Source organism: Pogona vitticeps, chromosome 1 (assembly GCF_051106095.1).
Source record: "Pogona vitticeps strain Pit_001003342236 chromosome 1, PviZW2.1, whole genome shotgun sequence".
Classification (NCBI taxonomy): Eukaryota; Metazoa; Chordata; class Lepidosauria; order Squamata; family Agamidae; genus Pogona; species Pogona vitticeps.
The window spans coordinates 148459759-148481327 of NC_135783.1; the positions used below are offsets into that span (position 1 = coordinate 148459759).

General features: G+C 45.4%; 2 protein-coding genes across 3 annotated transcripts in view; both read right to left on the reverse strand.

Annotated features, from left to right (window-relative positions):
* The window catches only part of RANBP17 (RAN binding protein 17), a 308485-nt gene that overhangs the window by 114397 nt on the left and 172519 nt on the right, over window positions 1-21569 (reverse strand). The gene's annotated exons all lie outside the window — the stretch shown is intronic.
* On the reverse strand, window positions 78-21164 carry LOC140708067 (uncharacterized). 2 transcript variants are annotated; one of them, XM_078386162.1, is made up of 3 exons: window positions 17451-21164; window positions 7645-11246; window positions 78-7614 (listed from the first exon to the last, which is right to left on the reverse strand). In XM_078386162.1, the coding sequence occupies exon 3, from the start codon at window positions 3220-3222 to the stop codon at window positions 1795-1797; it is 1428 nt and encodes a 475-aa protein (XP_078242288.1). In that variant the 5' UTR covers window positions 3223-7614; window positions 7645-11246; window positions 17451-21164; the 3' UTR covers window positions 78-1794. The 2 variants fall into 2 exon arrangements, with proteins under 2 accessions (XP_078242288.1, XP_078242251.1); XM_078386125.1 differs by having other exon boundaries at window positions 78-11246.

Below are 21569 nucleotides of genomic sequence, written 5' to 3' on the forward strand. Positions count from 1 at the left end.
TTTTGTTTTGTTTTTTACAACGGGGCATATGTGTACATTATAGTAAAAAAGAGGAGGTTACGTACCTCTAACCATAGTTCTTCGAGTAAACCTCTGTGAATTCACACGACAGGGTTAAGTCCGCGCCTGCGCAGGGCATCTCGGAATGTTCTAGAGCTTAGGAGAAAAAATTGAATAATTAAGTGATGCCCCTACAGAGCATGCTCCGCCCACCCGTAGCCTCAGTTCCATTTTATCCACCAGTGGTAAGCTCCCATAGACATAGAGCCAATTAAGCAGTGACGGACAGAGGGGAGGCTGGGCGGGAAGTGTGAATTCACAGAGGTTTACTCGAAGAACTATGGTTACAGGAAGGTAACCTCGTCTTCTTCATCGTAACCTCTGTGAATGCACACGATAGGGTGACTAGCAAGCCATCTTACCGGAGGAGGGCCGTCACTGAAGTAGAGACATTAGGACAGCTCTCCCAAAACTGGCCTCCCTTTTAGCTCGAAGGTCCAGTCTGTAATGTTTTATAAAAGTGGAGGCTCTGGACCATGTCGCAGCTTTGCAGACGTCCACTAGGTTCACTCCTCTCAAAAGAGCCGTAGAAGTTGACATTGCCCATGTGGAGTGGCCTTTGATAGTAGTAGTAGGAGTCTTGCCTGCTATCTCATAAGCAAGAGTGATGGTGGAAACTAGCCACCGTGACAAAGTCTGAGACGAGGCAGCGTGGCCCTTGCGTTGGCCATGAAAACAGACAAAAAGGTTGTTAGAAAGACGGAAGTCTTTAGTCCGTGAGATATAAAACGCCAATTCCCTTCGTACATCAAGGCTATGGAGTAATCTTTCAGCTGGAGAGGACGGATTGGAAAAAAATGAAGGTAAAACCAATGGTTGATTTAGGTGAAACGTAGATGTCACCTTGGGGAGGAAGGCAGTGTCCAAATAGAGAACTACTTTGTCCAAAAAGAATTGGAGATGGGAGGGTCAGCCCTGAGTGCTGCCAACTCACTAGCACGTCTAGCGGAGGTAATGGCTACTAAGAAGAGGGTCTTAAATGACAGAAGCTGAAAGTCTGAAGATGCCAGTGGCTTGAAAGGTGGTCGTGCCAAAGCATGAAGAACGAGGTGTAGCGATCACTGAGGCAGAGGTGATCTGACCGTAGGGCGCAAGTTGGACAGGCCCTTCAGGAAGAGTTTCAGTGTGGGGTGTGAGAAGGACTTTGCTGCATCGGAATTGCGTGGTTGGTGTGCCACAATGGCCGATATGTAGACTTTAAGAGTAGAGACAGACAAACCAAGGTCGAACAGGTGTTTGAAGTAGTGGAGGAGATCCGATAAGGAGACTGGGGTAGACTGGAAACCCTTGGAAGAAGCGTACTTGCAAAAGCTTTTCCACTTATAAGTATAGAGAGTGTTAGTGGAGGGTTTTCTGGCTTTTTCTAGGACACTTTTGATCATGGGGGAATCCTGCAAGCTGCCAGATGGAGAGACTGGGCATCTGGATGGTGAAGATTGCCGTTGTTTTGCGTGAGAAGGTACGGGATGCTTGGGAGCTCGAAGTGATCGACTGCCATGTTTCTCAGCATGGAGAACCATGCCTGGCATGGCCAAAAGGGTGCTTTGAGAATGGCATTCACTGAAGTTTGGCGAATGTGGACTATGGTTCATTGAACAAGAGGGAGAGGAGGAAACATGTAGAGAAGTGTCTCTTCCCATGGGACCATTAACGCATCCCCTAGGGAGTCGCGGCCGCGACCCACCCTGGAGCAGTATCTGGTGCATTTTTTGTTGCTGTCGGTTGCGAACATATCTATGTGTGGGTCCTCCACCTTTGGCAGATTCGGAGGAAGACCGATGGATCGAGTTCCCATTCGTGGGTCTGTGTAGTTAAACGGCTGAGTGCATCCGCCAATTGGTTGTCGGCAGTTGGAACGTGGACTGCCACTGGGAATATGTGATTGGTGTAACAGTATTCCCACAGGAGAACTGCCAGGTAAAGAAGTCGAAGGGAGCAGGTGCCTCCTTGTTTGTTTATGTAATGCATCGTGGTCGTATTGTCTGTAACCACTTGGATGGCTTGTCCGTGTAGAAGTGGAAGAAAGGCTCGAACAGCCTTTATGACTGCCCACATCTCTAGCTGATTGATGTGAAGCCTTTGTTCCCTGCGTGACCAGAGGGCATGAATGTTGTGGTCGCCGCAACTGGCACCCCAGCCTACAGGGCTGGCGTCTGTTGTCACTCGGGCTGTGAGCTGAAGTGGTCGGAATGGGCGACCGACGAGGAGATGAGGAGCAAAAGTCCACCACTGAAGTTGTTGCCAGAGTTCTGGTGTCACCCTGAGGCGTTTGTGTGGATCGTTTGTTAGTGGGTTGAACAATGTGAGAAACCATGCTTGTAAGGATCTCATTTTCAGTCGCGGGTGCTGAAAAGCCACAGTGGTAGAGGCCATAAGGCTGAGGAGGTGCTGGACATGATGGGCTGATACTGTCCTGTGAAGTCGGAACCAGTGGATCTTGGATATGCGCTGAGGAGGTAGGGTGATACGTGCTGTGATGGAATTGATTGAAGTGCCTATGTATTCCGTGACCTGCGAAGGGTGGAGGTGGGACTTTGACTTGTTTACTTGAAGTCTTAGTGATCTGAGGGTTTCGAGGACGAATGCAGTGCTGTGAGCTGCGTTTTCTGGAGAGTCCGCCACGATTAACCAGTCTATATACTGGTAGATGTTTATGTTGTGCATGCGAAGATATGCGGCGACTGGGCCCATGCACTTTGTAAATGTGCGAGGGGCGGTAGATAAGCCAAAGGGAAGGGTGTAGAACTGATAAACGGTGTCTAGAAAACAAAAACGCAGATACTTGTGGTGATGAGGACGAATAGAAATATGAAAATAGGCGTCTTGGAGGTCTATGATGGTGAACCAGTCGCCCTGACGAAGCAGATGAAGTATGGTTTCTATTGTGACCATGCAGAACTTTCTTATGAGTAGGTAACGGTTTAGTGTCTGGAGATCTAAAATAGGACGAATGCCCCCATCTTTTTTGGGGATGGCGAAGTATCTGGAGAAGAAACCGTCGGTGGCGTACTCGTGGGGGACTAGTTCCGCAGCATGTTTTTGAAGTAGATTGTAAATTTCCGTTTGTAAGGCTAGATTGAAAAGTTGTGTTTGATGCATCCCAACGGGGGAAGTTCTAAGAACTCTAGGCGATACCAGAACTGGATGATGTCGAGGACCCATTTGTCGGCTGTGAAAGCGGACCAGTTGTGAAGGAACGGAGCTAGATGGATGTGGGGAGTTGGGTGATGTGCCAGTGTGATCGTGGAGTCAAAGATAATGTCTGGTTTTCTTGGCAGGAGGGCGATAGGACTGACACCTCTGACCTTGGGCCTGAGAACGGAAGGAGAGAGACCCGGAGGAAGCATGAGGGAGTCGAGATTGAGACTGCTGCTTGAACGGCTGGTAAGTTTGAGACGTAGAAGGTAAGTAATGTTGTGTGCTGTATGGTTTACGCCATTGGTAAGACTGAAACTTCGGCTGCTGGTGTACAGTGTAGGATTTTGCCGTCTTTTTCATCTTGTGGAAACTTTCCATCGACTCATCAGTCTTGTCATTAAAGACTCCAGTGGAGTCAAAAGGAAGCGCCTCAATCCGATTTTTGGTGTCTTCATTGATGCCTGATGACCGATGGCGATGTAGTATTATGGAAGGACGTCCTCACCATGTGTTTCGTAGTAATTCTCAACTCTACGAGTGACTTGTGTAGAGGTGGCCAGGGTGGACCAAGACTCCTTGATCGTGGCCAGCAAGGATGGAGCAAGAGCAATGATGAGTGGGGGCGCCTTGCCCTTATCAACAATTCCAAAGACGAGATCCTCTGCAGAGGGAGGAGTCTTTTCAATGTCAAATTTGAGGGCCTTTGCCATGCGAGACACCATCTGAACATACGAAGAAAAATCCTCGGCAGATGCAGGGGCATGAATGTCTGAGGCGCCAAATTCTGAGGGGGCCCCTGAAATGGACTCATTGTCTGATTCTCCAAGAGGGGTGACCAAAGGTGCTGTTGAACCCACTGAGGATCCCCTTTCTTCTGGTAAAGACGGCGGAGGTGGGGAATGTGGTCTCTTCCCATGAGCCCTGGGTTTACTCGTGAGCCCGGTCGACGCTGTGACAGCTGTAGACTGCCTGCCTGCGGCGCCGGATGGAATGGAAGGCTTGACCCTGTGCTTGTGACCGGCCTGGGGCTTATGATGATCTGGCCCCGATTTATCTGTGTGTTTCCGGGCTCTGGATGTTCTTCAACCCTGATGCCTGTGGGGGAAGGAGATGGTGAAGAGGAGGCTTAAACATAGCGAACCCTCTTGCGGGAATGGTAGGCTCCGTCCTCAGACAAGGAATCTGAATCAGTGTCCCTTCCTCGGCGCCGATAACGGCGGTTGAGGTCAATAACATATGAATCCTCCCGGGAAGCTCTGTCTCGACATTGAGAGGGCCGAGGTAGGATAACTATTTCCCAGTGGTGGCGTCGGTCCCAGGGCGGAGAAATATGCTTCATCTTAGCTATTCTCTTACAGGATGGAGAAATTGGGCTCGGAGAATGGGAGACCACTGAAGACGCCCACCCGGTGGAAACAGGGCTTTGTAGGGCAGAACCAGCACTAGATATTGGTATGCCATCTAGCGGGTTAGGGCTGGGCGAACGGCTCTGTGTTCCGGCCGTTGCCCATGATTGACGGGATGGGAGAGAATCTGCGTCGTCTATATAAGACTCATGTGCGTCCTCAACCTCCTCCAAGATGGGGGAGGGGGGCGAATTAGGGATGGTAGTGACCAGGCAGTGGAGATCATCCCCCTTGCACCCCCCGTCTTTTCTAGGTTTTAGAGGCGCCTTCTCTTTCTTTTTCCATGCAGGCTCCTTGGAGGATTTAGCCAACTTGGAGGATGGTTTACCGGCGGGAGCCTCTTTAGATGTGCCCTGAGCGGGATTACTAGACAGATCAGTTGGCGGTAAGGCTGCTTTAGACTTTGATGACGACGGTCTTTTTGCAGGTCTTCCCGGCTTAGGAGGTGGCAGGGAGGGGGGTGGGTTTGTAGAATCACCTGCCCTGGCCACAGTTGAATGGGATGGAGATACCTCCATGGCGGTAGGCTGGGAGGCTGAAAGGGTGGCGTCCCAGAGAAAAAGTTTAAGCCTTTGTTGTCTGGCTCTAAGAATTTCGTGCACTCCTTGCAAGACTGCGCCTAATGCGCCTCTCCCAGACAGAACACACAATTCTCGTGTCCATCCAAAAACGTTAGTTTGCGGTCACACGAGGTGCACTTTCTAAAGGGGCCCGAGGGGGACATAAATCAGGAGCCCAGAAGGAAAACTCACGGTAGCAGACCAGTGGAGGATCGAGAAACAGTCTGAGGTCAGACCAGAAAGCGGAAAAAACCAAAAGCGTAGTCAAGGGGACAGTCCGAGGTCAGGCACAAGGAAGATAGTCCGATAAAGGGACAACAGATAAAGAGTAGTAGTTTGGAAAGCCAAAGTCGAACCAGGAGTACCAAAAATGGTTGGAAAGTAAGAGCTCTAGCAAGAGAAGTTCCGTACGCGAAGGCGGTAAAATGGAACTGAGGGTACGGGCGGGCGGAGCATGCACTGCAGGGGCAACACTTAACTATTCAATTTTTTCTCCTAAGTTCTAGAACGTTCCGAGAAGCACGGCGCAGGCACGGACTTAACCCTATCGTGTGCATTCACAGAGGTTACAACGAAGAAGCCTTAAGATTTTTGGAGTTAAGTGGAAAGTGAATTATTCCTCTGTTCAGTCTGTACATGAGGGGAAAATCCTGGCACACAAGTAGTTGATTGACGTGAGCTTTTGAAATTCAACACTGAGGTCATCACCTCTTCACCTCTATACCACTTCCTTGTGGAAGACAGCTGTGAAACAATAGTAAGAAACTACAGAAAAATCATGCCAATATTCCACATCGTTGTACTTCTTCCAGTAACACCAGGGTGTGCAGCCCCTGTTTTTGTGGCCCTCAACGCTCTCCAACCCCTTCTTTTTCTGTTGAAAAATGTATGTGTTATTAAAAGTGGAAGTGGACTGCTAGCCACTTCTTGTTTCTTTTTTTTTGCATGAAGTCGAGACTTTGGGGCTGCCTGTGCAGGCTCCAGAGGGCCCCGGGGGTTTCTGTCTATTAAGTCGTTGTTGTTTAGTCGTTTAGTCGTGTCCGACTCTTCGTGACCCCATGGACCAGAGCACGCCAGGCCCTCCTATCTTCTACTGCCTCCCGGAGTTGTGTCAAATTCATGTTGGTTGCTTCGCAGACACTGTCCAGCCATCTCATCCTCGGTCGTCCCCTTCTCCTCTTGCCATCACACTTTCCCAACATCAGGGTCTTTTCCAGGGAGTCTTTTCTTCTCATTAGATGGCCAAAGTACTGGAGCCTCAGCTTCAGGATCTGTCCTTCCAGTGAGCACTCAGGGTTGATTTCCTTTAGAATTGATAGGTTTGTTCTCCTTGCAGTCCAGGGGACTCTCAAGAGTCTCCTCCAGCACCACAATTCAAAGGCATCAATTCTTTGGTGGTCTGCTTTCTTTATGGTCCAGCTCTCACTTCCATACATCACAACAGGAAAAAGCATAGCTTTGACTATTCGGACTTTTGTTGGCAAGGTAATGTCTCTGCTTTTTAAGATGCTGTCAAGATTTGTCATCGCTTTCCTCCCAAGAAGCAGGTGTCTTTTAATTTCGTGGCTGCTGTCTCCATCTGCAGTGATCATGGAGCCCAGGAAAAATAAAATCTGTCACTGCCTCCATATCTTCCCCTTCTATTTCCCAGGAGGTGATGGGACCAGTGGCCATGATCTTAGTTTTTTTGATGTTGAGTTTCAGACCGTTTTTTTCACTCTCCTCTTTCACTCTCATTACAAGGTTCTTTAATTCCTCCTCACTTTCTGCCATCAGAGTGGTGTCATCTGCATATCGGAGGTTGTTGATATTTCTTCCAGCAATCTTAATTCCGGCTTGGGATTCCTCCAGTCCAGCCTTCCGCATGATGTATTCTGCATATAAATTGAATAAGCTGAGAGACAATATACAGCCTTGTCGTACTCCTTTCCCAATTTTGAACCAATCAGTTGTTCCATATCCAGTTCTAACTGTTGCTTCCTGTCCCACATATAGGTTTCTCAGTAGATAGATAAGGTGGTCAGGCACTCCCATTTCTTTAAGAACTTGCCATAGTTTGTTGTGGTCCACACAGTCAAAGGCTTTTGCATAGTCAATTACTTAATAAAAAGCAGGAAATAATCCAAAATTAGCAACACTGGCCTTTGTCCTTCTCAGATGCCATTAGTAAGATATTTTTTTATTTTTATTTATTTTTGGACTTATATACCACCCCATAGTGCTACAAGCACTCTCCGGGCGGTTTACAATTTCATCATACAGGCTACACATTGCCCCCCCCAGCAAGCTGGGTACTCATTTTACCGACCTCGGAAGGATGGAAGGCTGAGTCAACCTTGAGCCGGCTACCTGGGATTTGAACCCCAGGTCGTGAGCACAGTTTTAGCTGCAGTACAGCATTTTAACCACTGCGCCACGAGGCTGGTGACCAAGATATCTTGAAACTTAAACTTAAGTTTCAAGATATCTTGAAACTTAACTTGCTGCTGAATTACGCAAATACATTACAGTGTTTGTACAAATCTACCCTTGTGCTGAAAAGCATGGGGAGGGCAGAGTGGGGAAGAGTTTGGATTAGACAGACAGATGTTAGCTAAACTTCAATTTATAAGGCTCAAACTATTGAAATAGGGGTCACAGAAAAATTAATTATGTTTTCCTTTATCCTAGTATCTTAAAGGTTAGACCTTAACCATCACATCAGCTCACTTATCTAAAACTCACATTTTACTCTGACTTCTAACCAGGGGACTGCATTTAATTTAATTTGATATTTTGGCCATAATCCAACACATAAGTAGGATTGTTTGAACAGAGTTACACCAAACAGGCTTACACATCGGTATTAAACAGTGACCAAAATTTTTGTGCTTACTGTCTTGTCCCATCATCAATCTAGACTAGAAATGAACAAAGTGTAGTCCTGCAGCCACATACAGCCATGCAAATCCACTTTCAAGGCCTGCATCACTATCAAGACTCCCCAGCACTACACATACACAAAAACTGGGTTTCTGCTAGAAACAAAGAAAGAAAACTGGTGAATTACAACTCTTGCCTTCAGCAAGAACAACCAACCACTGAAAATACCATTTTTTCAATCCAGAAGTAGGCTTCTTGATACATCTTCTTTTTGTTTCCATTTTTGGCGGTCCACTTTTGGTGTGGAATAGAATGTATGAAAGTATGTATATAACATATACATCTCCTTTCACCTCATAGGGGACTCAAGGCAGCTCACAATCAATTAAAACTATATGATGACTACCGTTAAAAACACAATGAAAACAACACTAAAATAATTAAACAAATAGCAGTATTAAAACCATAATTAAAACCCATTTTTAAAAATCCCTAAATTTGATAAAGAGTTCCTAAAACACACACTTATGACTTGAAAGACTGTTTGAAAAGGTAGGTCTTTGTCTATCAACAGAAGGACAAAGGGAAGAGGGCCAAGCTGGCTTCTCAGGGCAGCACATCCAAAGTCTCTAAGTAGCCACTAAGAAGGTCTACTCTCACATCTTCATCAAAAGGGTCTGTGAAGGTGGTGGGGTTGAGAGAAGAGCCTTCCCAGAATATCTGAAAAGCCAGGAAGAAGTCATATGCAGTGACCCAAGCTGTATCTGGCTTTATAGGTCATATCCAGCATCCTGAAGTTGCCTCAGAAAAACATTGGCAGCCACTCAAGTATTGTGGTATGGGAGTGATATACAAATCTGTTCTGGTGCAGGTAAGTCTGAGGAAGGAAGAACAGGAGAGGAGTTCAGATTGCATAGGCCAATGGTTATTGGCTAAGAAATGTCTCTTTAAAATCTGTAAGCTATTTAAACAGGAGCAATCCTAGGAACAGAAAACTGGCCCCTGGAGTGACAGAAGTTGCCCAGTCCTGTTCTAAGTGTTTCCTGCATTCTCTTTCTCTAAATACAATACAGTATATAAAACTCCCCTTTCAGCCCATCCCGAGGTGGATGTGATCCAGCCATAGATCATGACCCATCAGTGGAAGATAGATTTAAATAGCCTACTTCTGTTCTAGAATACTATGGATGAGTTTTCAGGCAGTCATTTTGGCCAACTTTTACCTACTGAGAGGGGCTGTTTCATGTTCCTTCTTAAATTGAGAGAAAACCCTTAAGAACTGCAAACCATTTGATAAAGGAGAAGCAGAACAGCCAGAACACTGGAAAAACACGTTGTGGTCGGCTGCTTCACAAAAATAACCATGTGATTGTATACCTTCTACTGTAGGAAATAGTATGAGAAAGTTAAACCTTGTGAACAACAAAGGATGCAAGAGAGAGCACCACAACTACACTGACATAAAGGAAATGTGAACACATTCCATTATGTAAATGAATTCATGACTGATCAGCTAGAAGGGACATAATGATTTATAATTCAAATAACTGAGCCTTAAAATCAAATTGGGCTAATATATTTCTAAATATGCAAGCTTGGAATAATTGTTAAAATAACACAAAACAAGACAGCAACACAAATCATTTGCTTCCTCTTGTTGCTTAAAATAACCCCCCATTTTGTTTGTTTATATAATTCTTTCTCAAATTATTGTTGGATATTTTTAAATAAAAATGCTGTTACGTAATCTCTGTAGAAATAAATACGACTACGCATAATAAAAGTACCATTTTCAAAGAACATGTAATGCTTGATACTGGAAGGAAATAATATGCATATGAATGAATTAAACAATGGGCAGCCATTTAAATTAAACTAATTACTTTTAGCCTTTCAAATTAATCACAATTTAATGTAGCCTATGTGCTGATAATCCCCCCTCCTTGCAAGATGCAGTCTCAAAAAATCACAACATTTTCCACAAAATTATGGATAATAAAAATCTAGTCTTCAACCTACCACAGTGGCACAGTCCTGATTGGAATGAAGAGTGCCTGTGTTTAAACAAGCTTGATCATCATAGCCACTGAGTTGTTCTGATAAACCATTTGCAATGCTAAAAGGTCAACATCTGCAACACCACATAATATTTATAAACACCACTTCATATGTAAGAAATAAAAAAGGCTTCTGAAGTATTCCTTTAAAAATGAGCCAACAGATTTTGTTTTTTTTTAAAAGAGGGAAAATATGTATTGTTAAAAGCCAAAATGACCAGCAAAATTGGGCTGTACATCATTTTCTAGCAAAAAGGAAAAACAGCCTAGACAGGTGTAATTTATCATTTTTCTGATTTAATACCAAAGAAATATATTAAAATAATAAAAAGAATCCTGAAATCCTCAAAATTTGTTGTGATAAATAGCCCTCCCTGCCTTTATTGCATTATACCTACTAACAGAAATATTGCATGGTGGATTTTGCTAGACAAGGACGATTATTTTCCAATAAAAAGTTGCATATTAAATTCCAGCACAAAAGTGGGTGTCTTAATACTTCTGGATTCTTTTTTCATTTGGGCAAGAACACAATTTTAAACTTAACTAATATTAACACATAGGAATAAAGTAAAACAGCATCTTGGTTACCCCTACAATGTTACACCCATCTGAACTAGAAAAAGATACAGATTCCAGACATTTCATTCGAATTACATTTAATGCAGTGGGGGAAAATATATTACTTATTCAAATGATTGTTCATTTCAATGTTGTTGTTTTTTAAAGAAACATCTCCTTGACAAACCTAATGGTGATTTTTATATAACCTAGTTGCTCTTTTGGTATCATGACCCTACTAACAATATAATAAAATTATATGGCAAGCATCAGGGTTGTATATAGCTTCTTTTAAAAGAACAAGGAAAGAAGGAATAGACTGTAAAAAGTGCCCATTCTTGAACCCATGTCCAGAACAAAAATGGCATCTATTTCCAGGATATGGTTTGTCATCGCTTTGTCACCTAGTTCAGCATTCGTCGCTGTACAGATTTTTTACAGTGCTGCTTCCCAAGATTCTTTCCATAAACGTTGCCATAATTGAATATGGACCTCCTGTACTCCACCCATGCTCTCTACCCATGAGTTATGTTCCACCTCCAAAGACTCTGTGGTCTAGTTCTGCAATATACCACTGAATAAGACAAACAGATGAGCTCTTTCTTGAAGAAGGACAGGTTACTTACCTGTAAACATGGTTCTTCAAGTGGATTCTCCATGAATACACACTAGTGGGTTTAGACAGCGCCTGCGCTGGCCTCTCGGAATTTTCTAGAGCTGTAAGAGAAAAGTAACAATGTTTGAGGCTACCCTTTACCGCGCATGTCTAGCCCGCCAACGGCTCAGTTCCATATGCCCGCCACAAAGAAGAGTTGGGACTCGATTCCAATGACGGACATGTGGGGAGGCCGGGCGGGACGTGTGTATTCATGGAGAATCCACTTGAAGAACCATGTTTACAGGTAAGTAACCTGTCCTTCTTCAACGTGGTTCTCCATGAATCCACACTAGTGGGTGATTAACAAGCAAACTTACTGGTTGGTGGGCCGTCATTGCAGCAATGACGTAAGGACAGCCCTTCCAAACTTGGTCTCATTCTTGGCCCGTAGGTCCAACTTATAATGGGTGACAAATGTGGACACATTAGACCAGGTAGCCGATCTGCAAATTTCTTGAATATCGACTCCTCGCAGTAAAGCTGTAGAAGTGGCCACAGCCCTCGTTGAATGGGCTTTTAGGCCCTCAGGAATAGGTCTGTGTTGTAGTTCATAGGCCAAAGAAATAGTGGAGACCAACCATCTAGAAAGAGAGGACGAGGAAGCAGCTGAACCCTTTTGCTGACCATAGAAGCAAAGAAACAGCCTAGTGGACGTCCTAAAATCTTTAGTCCTTGAGACATAATAGGCAAGTGCCCTTCGAACGTCCAAAGAATGAAGCATGCGTTCAACATCTGTCACTGCTTCAGGAAACAACGTTGGTAGAACCAAAGGCTGGTTAACGTGAAACTCAGAAACCACCTTAGGGAGAAAGGAAACGTCAGGATGCAAAACAACTTTATCCTTGTAAAACTGAAGATAGGGGGAATCCGCACGCAAGGCTGCAAGTTCACTAGCCCTCCTAGCCGAAGTAATGGCTACTAGAAACAAGGTCTTGAAGGACAGGAACTTAAGGTCACAAGAGGTCATAGGCTCAAATGGAGGTTTGGTGAGGCTATGTAAAACAGTCTGCAAAGACCATTGTGGCACTGGTTTCTTCAACGGTGGTCTCATGTTGCTTAAACCCTTGAGGAAGGCCTTAAGCGTTGGGTGCGAGAACCAGCGAGATGACTCAGAACCCTGAGGTTGAAAGGCCACAATAGCCGCTGTGTAAACCTTCAGGGTAGATTCGGACAGTCCAAAGTCAAAAAGATGTCTGAGGTAGAGCAGGAGAGTAGACAAGGATACTGGGGATGACTGTAAGTTGCGTTCCTTAGCGAACTTCAGGAAATTCTTCCATTTGTATTGATAAAGCAACTTTGTTGCTGGTTTACGAGCCTTATCAATGACTTCAATTAGTGATGGGAAATCCTCCACGCTGTCAAATGGAGGGTTTCCAGGTCGGGATGCAGAATCTTCCCGTCGTCCAGAGTGAGAAGATGTGGATGCAATGGTAATGTCGTGTAGTCCACTGCATTCTGAAACAGTGTGGAGAACCACGGTCGACGTGGCCACCAAGGGGCGATCAGGATCGCCTCCGCTTTCATTCGCAAGGCTCTGATGATAGTTCTCTGCAGAAGAGGTAGAGGAGGGAACAGGTAGACCAGCCCCACGTCCCACGGGATCATAAAAGCATCCCCGAGGGAGTCCTTTCCTCTCCCGGCCCGAGAAGCGTAATGCAGACACTTCTTGTTGTTGAGGGTCGCAAACACATCTACTCGAGGTTGACCCCACATCTGACAAAGTTTGAGGAACACCTGCTGATCTAATTCCCACTCGTGAGTCTGAGCAGAGCGGCGACTCAAGTCGTCCGCCAGCTGATTGTCCGTTGTAGCAATGTGGATGGCTACCGGAAAGATGTGTTGCTGGTAGCACCACTCCCACAGCTGAATAGTGAGGAACAGAAGAGACTTTGATCTTGTGCCTCCTTGCTTGTTCACGTAGAACATCGTGGTGGTGTTGTCCGTGACTAGCTGTATGGCCCTGCCCCTCACTAGGGGCAGAAAGGCCCTGAGGGCTTTTATGACCGCCAACATCTCCAAATGGTTGATGTGCAGCGTCGATTCTTCTGGGGTCCAGAGGGCATTGATCTGATGGCCCTCGCAGTGGGCTCCCCAACCCATGGGACTCGCATCTGTGGTGACCTGTCTGGTAAGTAGAATGGGTCTGAAAGGCTTGCCCACCAAGAGGTGGGGGAGGAACGTCCACCACTGTAGTTGACTTGCCAGCTCTGGTGTGACCCTGAGGCGCTTTCTTTGGTTGTCTGTCTCTGGGTTGAACATGGTGAGGAGCCAAATTTGCAGGGAGCGCATCTTCAACCGCGCGTGCGACAAAGTGGCTGTTGTCGATGCCATGAGGCCAAGCAGATGTTGAGCTAGCCTGGCCGACACCGTGCGTCGCGGTTTGAACTTGCGAACCGCCTTTCTGATCTTGTGGACGCGTTCTAGAGGAAGAAACATGCGGCCTTGCACTGCATCGAGATGTGCCCCTATGTAGTCCATCGTTTGAGAGGGCTCTAGATGAGACTTCTCGAGATTGATGGATAGTCCCAGGGCTTGAAGAGTGTTGAGGACGAATTGAGTGTCCCGATATGCCCTTAGTTTGGATTTGGAGACGATGAGCCAATCGTCGATGTACGGGTAAATTTGGATGCCCTGCAATCGCAGGAAAGCCGCCACCGGGGCCATACATTTGGTAAAGGTTCTCGGTGCCGAGGCTAGACCGAAAGGGAGAGCCACGAACTGGTATACCGTGTCCTTGAACATGAGGCGGAGATACTTTCTGAATTTCCGGTGTATCGTCACGTGAAAGTAGGCATCCTTGAGGTCCACCACCACAAACCAGTCCCCTTTCTTCAACAGGTGAAGGATCCCTTCCAAAGTGACCATCCTGAAGCGACGAGGCCTGAGGTAAGCATTGAGGTCCCTCAGATCTAGTATGGGACGCAGACCGCCGTCCTTCTTCGGAACAGTGAAGTACCGGGAGTAAAACCCGTTCAGGATGTCTCGCTGAGGTACCACCTGGATGGCCTGTTTCTCCAGAAGGGTGAGAATTTCGTCCTCTAGGATGGGATCGAACGAGGTAGGCTTGATCCAGCCTAGAGGAGGCAACTCTATAAACTCCAGGCGGTAGCCGGAGCTTATAATGTTCAAGACCCAGGTGTCCTGTGTAATCATTCGCCAGTTCGGAAGGTAAGGAGAAAGTCTTGTGTGTGACCTGATGGACCGGATGGGATGATGAGAGTCAAAGATATTGTTTTGACCTTTTCCCCCCAGGTTTGAAGGACTGCCGTTTGTACGCCTGAGGCTTGAAGCTGGAAGCCGATGAAGAAGCCTGTGAAGAACGTGGAGCTGCTTGAGATCGGAAGGAATGGTAAGTGGAAGGACCGGATTGTTGATAGGTCTGCTGTTGATAAGGTTGTTGCTGGGGTCTAGGCCTCCACTGAGATTTGGAAGGCCTAGGCTGCTGTTGCACTGCATAGGATTTTGCAGTCTTTTTGCTCTTGTGTAAGTTCTCGAGATTTTCATCCGTGGAGCCATTAAAAAGTCCTGTAGCATCAAAAGGCAGATTTTTAATCCTAGCCTTGATGTCCTCCATAATATTGGCAGAACGAAGCCAGGCGTGCCTTCTTAAAGTAATGATGGATGCCAAATTTCTCGCGTTGGCATCAGCGACGTGACGGGAGGCTAAGCGTTGGTGCTTGGAAACGGTCAAGGCCTCCGCATGGGCATTGAGACAAGTCTGCCTGATGTCTTCCGGAGCTACTTGCAGGGCTGGCAAGACTCGTTCCCATAGTTGTTTCTGGTATGCACCCATAGCTACCAAGTAATTGAGAGCTCTGAGTGCAAAGGTAGTCATAGAATAAAGTCTTCTGCCCAAAACCTCCAAATCCTTGCCCTCCTTAGTGGTTGGAGTTGGATGACCTTTAGCTGGTAACCTCGAAACACTAGACTCCACCACCAAGGAATTGGGAGCTGGATGCTTTAACAAGAACGAAGTATCATCTCCATGTACACGATACATGTTCTCAGTACGCCTGGACATATTGGGAGGGTCAGCAGGGTGCTGCCAATATTCCTTGAGAAGGTCCATAAGTTCAGGCACGTAAGAGAGACTGACAGGGCGAGACCTTGCGAGGTGGATGTCCCCAAAAATCAGGTCGTCTGCACGCGAGGGGGATTTTTCTATGTCCAGTTTAAGCGCTGCAGCCATCCTAGAAACCATCTGAGGGTAAGAGGAGAAGTCCTCAGACGGGGAGGAGGGGTGGATGTCAGCTGCGTCCGAGCCCAGGGGCTCTCCTGGAGGTGGTAGCTCCAGAGAAGCCTCAGAAGTGTTTCCATCCTCTTGCTCAGAAGAGGAGTGAGGGTCCTGGCTTTCCTCATCAGAAGACTGGAGGATGCTAGGACGAGAGTCCGTATCCTTAGTCTTAGAGGTTTTACGAGGCCGGGGTGCCTGAGGCACAGGTTCGGGCACCGGGCGCACCGGAGGAGGAGGTGGTGTTGGTCGACCTGGAGGGTCAGTCGGCTTAACCGGTGCCGAGGGAGCAGGTTTGTCCACGATCGGACGCTTGCCATGTCGACCCTTCCTAGGCGGTGATGCCGACGACGAGGAGGAAGAGGTGTATCGGGGCCTCTTCCGACGTCGACGTCGGTCGCGAGAAGTCGAGGACGAGGACTCAGTAGAATCGTCGCGACGACGACGCCGACGCCGGGACCGTTTCCTGTCCCTGCTATCCTCGGAGTCAGAGGAAGAGTAGTCTCGGCGTCGATGTCTCTTATGCCTATCGGCACCAGAACCGCGTTTACGTTTGCGGTGGCGCCGGGGCTTCTTAGGGACAGGCTCCTCCTCTAACTCGGATGCTGGAAGCCGAGGAGAGGGGGCCGGAACAGGCTTAGCAGGTCTCACTGGTGTAGGTGGAGACTTGGAGCCTGGGGATCCCGGTGTCGAGGATCGCGATCCCGTCCCTAGCCCGGTTAGGATAGGGCTGCGAGGGACGCCCGGCAAATCAGCCACTATCTTCTCCAAGGGGCTCGTCGTCGGTGACTTCTCGACAACGGACGGTGGTTCTTGATGAGGAGGTAAAGAGGGAGCTAAGTCCGACACCGATTCCCGGTCTCGAGACGAATCCTCGAGTAAAGGAGAGGGCAATGAGGTCGAAACAGATGGGACAACGAGGGTAAGCTCCTTAGCCCTCGATGAAGACTTTGTTGACGGTTTTTTCTTTTTCAGAAGCTCCGACACCGGTGGAACCGAGGACTCGGCCGATGTAAAGAGGGAGACCGAAGCGGAGGTGAGTGTAGACGGGGTCTTCTTCTTCTTGGACTTGTCCTTAGAGGATTGCTTAGGTCCCTTTCCCTTAGATGACTCCGGCGCCGAGACAACTTTGATTTCGGAGCGCACGGAGGAGGTAGAGGGTACAGCCTCCATCTGAGAGGGTTGGGACGCAGACAAAGTCTGTTTCCACAGAAAATACTTCAGGCGTTGCTGGCGCGCCTTGAGTGTGACTTTTGTGAACTGCTTGCAGTGCCTGCAATGGGACACCGCGTGCGATTCCCCCAGGCAATACAAACAGAGGGAATGTCCGTCCTGAAAGGGAAGTTTTCTGGAGCACGCGGTGCAGAGGCGAAAAGGTCCTCTCCTGGGAGATGGCTTTTCTTTAGGAGGCATAGACCAAGAGAAAAGGGGAAAAAACCAACCGTAGCGGAGGGTCCGATTAACTGAGAGTGGAGCCGCGTCGGCAGGAGCAAGAAAGGAAGTCCAATGAGGAATAATTGAACGATTCCTGTAGGCGCGTGGCGCCTCAGCAGGGAGCCCGTTAAGGCCTATTAGGCCCCAGCGGGAAGCCTTTTGAGGTAATCAGAGTCGGATAAGGCACAGTTCACCGAGCAAAAATCACCAGAGGCAGAAGCGTAGTCAGAAAACGGTCCAAAGTCAGGGTAGCCAGTAAAACAGAAGAAAGATAGTTCGCTAAAAACGAACCAAGAAGCCAAAGCTCTAACGAGAGGTCCCAACTCACTGGCGGAAAAAAGGAACTGAGCCGTTGGCGGGCTAGACATGCGCGGTAAAGGGTAGCCTCAAACATTGTTACTTTTCTCTTACAGCTCTAGAAAATTCCGAGAGGCCAGCGCAGGCGCTGTCTAAACCCACTAGTGTGGATTCATGGAGAACCACGTTGAAGAAACAGAAATATCTAAAAGGCATAAACTGGCAAAAAATGAGGGACTTCTAGCTACTCTGATAATTATTTAAAAACTAGCATGGCAAACATCAGGATGTCTGATGAAGTGGTCTGGATCCATGAAAATTCATGGCATAATACATTTGTTTAAAAGGTGTCAGAACAATTCTCAATGGTTTTGCTGTAGTATACCAGCATGGACATACCTTTAGAACACTCAGGAGTTTTGGACTGCAACTCCCAGAAGCCTTCACCACCAGCTGTCCTGACTAGGGTTTCTGGGAGTTGCAGTTCAAAAGCAAGCGAGTAACAAAGGTTAAGAACCACTGCTTTAGAACATTGCCTTCCAACCTTGAGTAACCCAGGTGTTCTTGGTCTGCAACTCAAAGGCCCGCACAGCTAGTTGTGAAGGCTTCTGGGAATTGTAGTCCAACAACATCTGGGTTACCCCAAAGCTGGGAACCACTGCTTTAGAAACTATAGCATGTTTGTATAATTTAAGTATATATATTGCCAGGGCATCTTATTAAAAAGTACACTTAAAATTAACATGTAATGTTCTTATTTTAAGAAAACAAAAAGTCTAAAATAGTATCAGCAAAACTATCTTAGCATAAATAGAAACAATGGTTGCAATTCTCACCTTTTCTACTTGCAGCTTTTGCCAGTTTCCAGTGTTTAGGCCTCCCCCCCCTTCCCCAGTCAGTGTCATGAGGACTAAAATGGGAGAGGGAGCCCTCATTCTGCTGATGCTGAGTTTTACTCTTCCAGAAGCAGAGGTCCAGAACTGGATACTGTCCAACAGCAGCAATAATATTTTCAAAATGTACTCACAGAACAAGAAATAAAATATCACTATACCAACTACCTATAAACAGCATAAAACGTATTTCGTATAGAAGAAGAGCACAAAGCAAATCCTGCATCAAAGATCTTAAAGATCAGGGGAATATGCTATGAAGAGGACATTTTTCTAAAGTATGTTTGCTTCAGAGGATGCAATAAACAGGTGGTTGTTTTCCCTATCTACCAGAAAAGTAACAATCGTGAGATCTAATATCCAGTTTTTAAAAAAGAAAAAGAAAAAAAGAACAATGCAAACATTCAATTTAATTCTGAAAAAGTTAGTTGGGCAAATATTTTTAAAAATGTAAGATATAAGCATCACTTTGTGTATTCTGTACAAGTATTGGAAAGCAGAGATAACAATGAGTATAGAATTCTGCAGACAGAGAATCATGCTTCCTTTAAAATAAATGTTTATTTCTTATACCTACAAGGCCAGTCCTGAAAACTTTCGCTTAAGACTCCATTCTCTATCGAGCCTAACCTTAGGTAAATGTATTTAGCCACCTGTCTACTGTTGTTTGTAAATAATGTGTCTATATCTCAGCTGTCTGCTTAGTGGAATGAATGGGTCGAGTGACAAAGGGATGTTGGTAAGACTATGACAGCCACTGGGAAGGACAAGAAAAGGCCTCTATAATGTTGGAGAACAGAGTACAGGAGTACTGTTAGTGTGTGGGTTTAGCCCTTTGAAGCTCAAAATGATCATTATATTCTCAAAGGCTTTTGCGGCCAGGATCCAATGGTTGTTGTAGGTTTTTTGAGCTGTCTGGCCGTGTTCTGGAGTTTTTTCTTCCTAACGTTTCACCAGTCCCTGTGGCTGTCATCTTCAGAGGGCAGGAGTCAGAAACATAGAACAGCCATCAGAATGATCACTTCAGCACACTTTCTCTGTGAAAGAATCTTGACCACACTTCTTTCTAAGAAAATAATTCAGCTTGTGTTTATTAGAGAAGTACTTTTGGGATAGGAAATGTGAAAAAGTCCTAGTTCTAACTAATTAAAGTGGAAGTGGCAAGAGCGGTGACTAAATCTTTCATCCCTAAAGAACAAAAGGATAAGAAAAAGATGTGAAAAGGAAGAAAATGACACCAGTAATCCTAAGAATAAAAAGAAAAGTGAAAGTAGCTAAAGGCCAGTGTTGGAAACCTGACCTCCTTTTCTATTCTTCCTCATGCAAAAACACGGATCTTCTTGACTGTAACCTGAGTTGCACCCACTCACCTCCAATATACAGAACCATATTTTAATTGGCTGTTTCCCCCATCCCCAGGGAGATGGGGGTAAAATGTCTATAATATTAGGTGAGTCTTCAGGAGAGAGAGATGGGTAGAGATAGGTACAGTTAGAGTTAGATAGGTTTGGATAAAGGTTGAGAAGTTAGGATTAGCTTTTAGGATAAATAAAAGGTTGTAAAAAGATGGTTAGGATATTCAGGATAGAGATTATTTTAATTGTATGCCAGATAGACGACTTCAGAGAAACCTGAAACACAACTGAAAAGTTAATGGGTTAGTTGCATGTTGTGTAAAACAATACGAAATACCTTTTTCTTCTCCCTTCCTTATATTTACTCACCTTTATCCATTTTTTAAAAAAAATTATCCTAACATTTTGTGTTCTAATCTTTTATTAAAGTGAAAACATTAAACATCTCTTTATTAAGCACCATCTGCCTCGTAACCACCTACACTGGTTGCTTGGCCTTGGCTCAACAAGAGAGAAAGGGAAGAAAATATACAATTTTAAAAGATATTAAGAACTGGTGGTGGTAGAATTACTTGATGGACTGAGTTTCAGCAAGAGACTTCAACAAAGATTTTCCTGAGAGCAGGACAATAGTTGCCCTACAAAAAACACAGTAGCTCAGTGGCTACTCATGAAAATCACAACAGAGTAGCAGGGTTGATGGGTTACACGATAAGGGTGACAGTGGGATGGAAAATAAGGGCCTAGGTATCCCAGGTGTGTGGAGATAACAGTGTGAAGGAACACCGTGAAGCTGTCTAACTGGGTAGTAGCAGGGTCGGATCTGAGGGCAAGAGTCCTTGTGTACTAGCGTAAGAGCCTCATGGCGCAGTGGTTAAAATGCTGTACTGCAAGCTAAAACTGTGCTCACGACCTGGGGTTCAAATCCCAGGTAGCCGGCTCAAGGTTGACTCAGCCTTTCATCCTTCCGAGATCGGTAAAATGAGTACCCAGCTTGCTGGGGGGGCAATGTGTAGCCTGTATAGTTTTTTAAAAAATTGTAAACCGCCCGAAGAGTGCTTGTAGCGCTATGGGGCGGTATATAAGTCCAATAAATAAATAAATAAATAAATAAATAAATAAATAAATAAACAAACAAACAAACAAACAAATAAACAAACAAATAAACAAATAAATAAACAAATAAATAAATAAAGTAAGAATCCAAATGAGACAGACTTGTGTGTCTCATATCCACCTACAGCCCTTGTTTGCCTTCATTCTGCTTCCTCCATTATCCTCTACCTCTAATTTCAGCCATAGACTGAGGCAGAGGGAAACAAGATTGAGTCTGGATTTATCAAGTGATTTAAGAGACTAATTTGGTTCATTTTAATCTGAACTAGACAGAAGAAATATCGGAACCATGTAAAGGGAGAGAGGGAAAAGAAAATTTTGAAACAGGGGAGGATGGGAGGGTATAGGCCTCTCAGAACAAATTCCTGAAGTCCTGGTTCAATAATTAGCATGAAATAGACTTTAAGAGGCTTTATAATTTCAAGTATTAATGTAGATTCTCTATATTTAGATTCTATTGTCACTGCATAACATCTGTAACAACAGAGTCATGTGAAGGTCCACTCCACTTGGAATGCCTGTCAGTAAGTGGGAGAGCTTACTTTTATTTAGCACCAAGTTGTGCTTGGCTTCTGTTCAAAGAATGATGAACTGGCCAGAAACTTTAGGAAGAACTAAGGGTCGCAGGAGGAACCCTCAGGATGCAAAAGACAAAAATCTCCTGTAAGAGAAGCATCAGTGAGAAAGTCATCCCTATCTTCTTATCTTAACCAAGTTATTTAAAGCAGAATTACTTTTTGACCTTTTGTTTATCGAACATTATTGCATCACAAGAAAATATCAAGAAAAACAATCATTTTTACCCTTTTAACATTTCAGCACTGCAGTACAATAACCTCTTCTCTTTTGTCTTTGTCACATGAAAATGAAACCTCCGTTTATGTACAGACCTTGTATTTGATGGCAAGAATAAAGCATGTAAACATACATTTACATCACAC

What these genes read in the sequence shown, in the direction of transcription:
- LOC140708067 (XM_078386162.1), bottom strand. Translation starts at nt 3,222, where the DNA reads ATGGGTCCTCGACATCATCCAGTTCTGGTATCGCCTAGAGTTCTTAGA.